The 2,500-nt window shown below is 42.0% G+C and overlaps 1 protein-coding gene across 1 annotated transcript in view; it reads left to right on the top strand.

The window, feature by feature from the left end:
• LOC119576266 (solute carrier family 23 member 2-like) overlaps window positions 1–2,500 on the top strand; it is a 14,975-nt gene that overhangs the window by 10,367 nt on the left and 2,108 nt on the right. The window contains exons 7-9 of the mRNA XM_037923863.1: window positions 121–262; window positions 1,299–1,412; window positions 2,090–2,229. Of these exons, the coding sequence (XP_037779791.1) occupies window positions 121–262; window positions 1,299–1,412; window positions 2,090–2,229 (396 nt within the window). The remainder of the gene's footprint in view (window positions 1–120; window positions 263–1,298; window positions 1,413–2,089; window positions 2,230–2,500) is intronic.

Genomic DNA, 2,500 nt, shown 5'->3' with positions numbered 1-2,500 from the left:
TTTAACCCCTCCTGCTTCTATTTCCTCACTCCCTCCTCTTCCTTGCATTCAATTCCTACAATTCCTCGCCTTCTCCACATCCTGTACCCTTCTCTCGCTCTCACTGATCCTCAATTCCAGGTCTTGTTATCCATCTTCGCTTCATGGATCGTCTGTGCTGTGTTGACCTCCCTCGACGTCTTCCCGGAGAGGTCCCCGGCCAGGACGGACGCCACGGGCTCCCTCATGGCTAATTCCCCCTGGTTTAGGGTTCCTTATCCTGGTGGGTTCTCCATGTGTGTGGGGGTGAGGGGGTTGGGGGTGGGAGTGGACGTGATATGGTAGTAGTGGGAGATATTTTATACTATCGATACTGATTTTTTAAAACAACATCGATGGTATCGATTGTCGTTACCAATCACTTGATGTTTGTATTTTTCAAATATTTGTAATCCCGTACATTAAAAAAAAAATCTGGTAGAAGCAGATTATTGAAGAAAAAGGTTTTATAACTTAAATGCAAACAAATATTCAGCAGAAAATGCCACATTTTGTTAAATGCATTTTTCGTTTTCGTATACAAGCATATTCAAAGACCAGGATGCTGATTAAGCTTACACCATGATCACAATAATCACTGGTCAAGGTCGGTGGTGTGCCTGACTTGCCAGTCTTATACAGAACGGTCACGCTCGAAGACGTGGGACGACGAGAGAAACAGACAAAGGCACAGACGCATGAATATAATCCTCGCCTTTCAGCACTCTAAATAATCGTGTCTCTGCATACTGAACTTACTTAATTTCCCTTCTAAGACAGCCAGATTAGAACATTTTTCTTTAGTAATTAATGTAATGATATCCAGGCATCATCATCGAAAGTATCGCTACTTTGGCATCGGTTCACCTCTTCCTGTTTTATGGATTTCGGTAGAGGAGATGAGGGCGGCGGCGTTGGGGCGAGCGGCGGGTAGAGGGAAAGGGGGACGTGACTGAGGTTGTCAGGTGGGTAGAGTGAGGGGCCGATGGAGGAGGGGAGGGGGAGGGTGTTGTTTGTTTGGATACACTTGTGCCGTAGCTTGTAATTTGTGCGAATTTGAATTTTGTTTTGCTGGAGATATGATATGCTGTAGGGCCTATATGGAAATATACCTTATCCCTCACCTGAATTATTACATTTCCGAATTTCTAAAGTTACAACACCGCCACTTTTCTTGTTTTATGAACTAACTTACACAAAGACACCATTCCACCCGTCAATTTCTTGTTCCTTCCTCCTTCCCTCTTTAACCCTCTTTCTTACATTTCCATTTCCTGCAGGACAGTGGGGAATGCCAAGCGTCAGTGCCGCCGGTGTAGTAGGCATGCTGGCTGGCACTGTGGCATCGATTATTGAGAGCGTCGGTGATTACTATGCCTGTGCGAGGATAACAGGTAAGCTAGAAAAGGGAACGGGGATGATGACATGAAGTGAAGATATGGAAAATAGAAAGGTGTTAGGAACCGGAAGTTTCACAAAAGATATTAATAATAAGACATGGAGACATCAAGGACACTCAAAATATCATGAATTATTTTTGGTGTCTGGTTAAGTAAAAACTGCCACGTTGACCTTATGCGTTTCTGAAAAAAGAAAATCAAGATTGCAGAATGCCACACTGATAAAGGTATCGTATGTTTGGTTATATTTTATATTTACACATACAGCTACTTTAATACAAAGCACTACAAAAATAGGAAAAAGAAGAATAAATCATGTTAGCTAACCCAGAGTTTCGGCTCTGTAGCATAAATAAAGCTGTGCTTAGTCAGAGGTAAGTTGGGCTTTCTTGTCATTTGTTATTACAGTATGTGGACAACAATAATGACATATTAGCGCAGCAGTCATTAGGTGGTTCTAATGGCCAGGTATATCTTTTGATTATAGCATCTATGGAAAGTAGTAACATTCATATATGATTTACTTGGTTATTCTTTGGAAATAAGAAACGAAAAAAATATATATATAACTTAAAGAAAACAACATTTATGACATAGAAGTCCCAGTAAAATGTGGCTTATTACGACAAAAAAATAAAAATCGAATACAGTGTCCTTCCTCGTCCCACCAGGAGCACCGCCCCCGCCTACTCATGCCATCAACCGGGGCATTGGCATCGAAGGACTCGGCTGCGTCCTCGCCGGCCTCATGGGCACCGGAAGCGGTACCTCCTCTTGCTCGCAGAACATCGGCGCCATCAGCATTACGAAGGTGGGGGGGGGGTGAAGGGGAAGGGATGGCGGGTGAGAGGGTGGGAAGGGGAGGGAGGAGGAAAGATAACGGAGAAAGGAGAGAAGGGGTGAGTGTAGATGCTGCTCACTGTCTGGCTTAATATATATTGGTGCATTACTGGACGATTGGAATACTATATATATACCAACCTATATATATATATATATATATATATATATATATATATATATATATATATATATATATATGTATATGTATGTATATATGTATGTATGTATGTATGTATCTA

Source organism: Penaeus monodon, chromosome 8, assembly GCF_015228065.2.
Source record: "Penaeus monodon isolate SGIC_2016 chromosome 8, NSTDA_Pmon_1, whole genome shotgun sequence".
In the NCBI taxonomy this organism is placed as follows: domain Eukaryota; kingdom Metazoa; phylum Arthropoda; class Malacostraca; order Decapoda; family Penaeidae; genus Penaeus; species Penaeus monodon.
The sequence above is the reverse complement of the archived record's forward strand: the minus strand, read 5'-3'. Positions and strand labels throughout refer to the sequence as shown.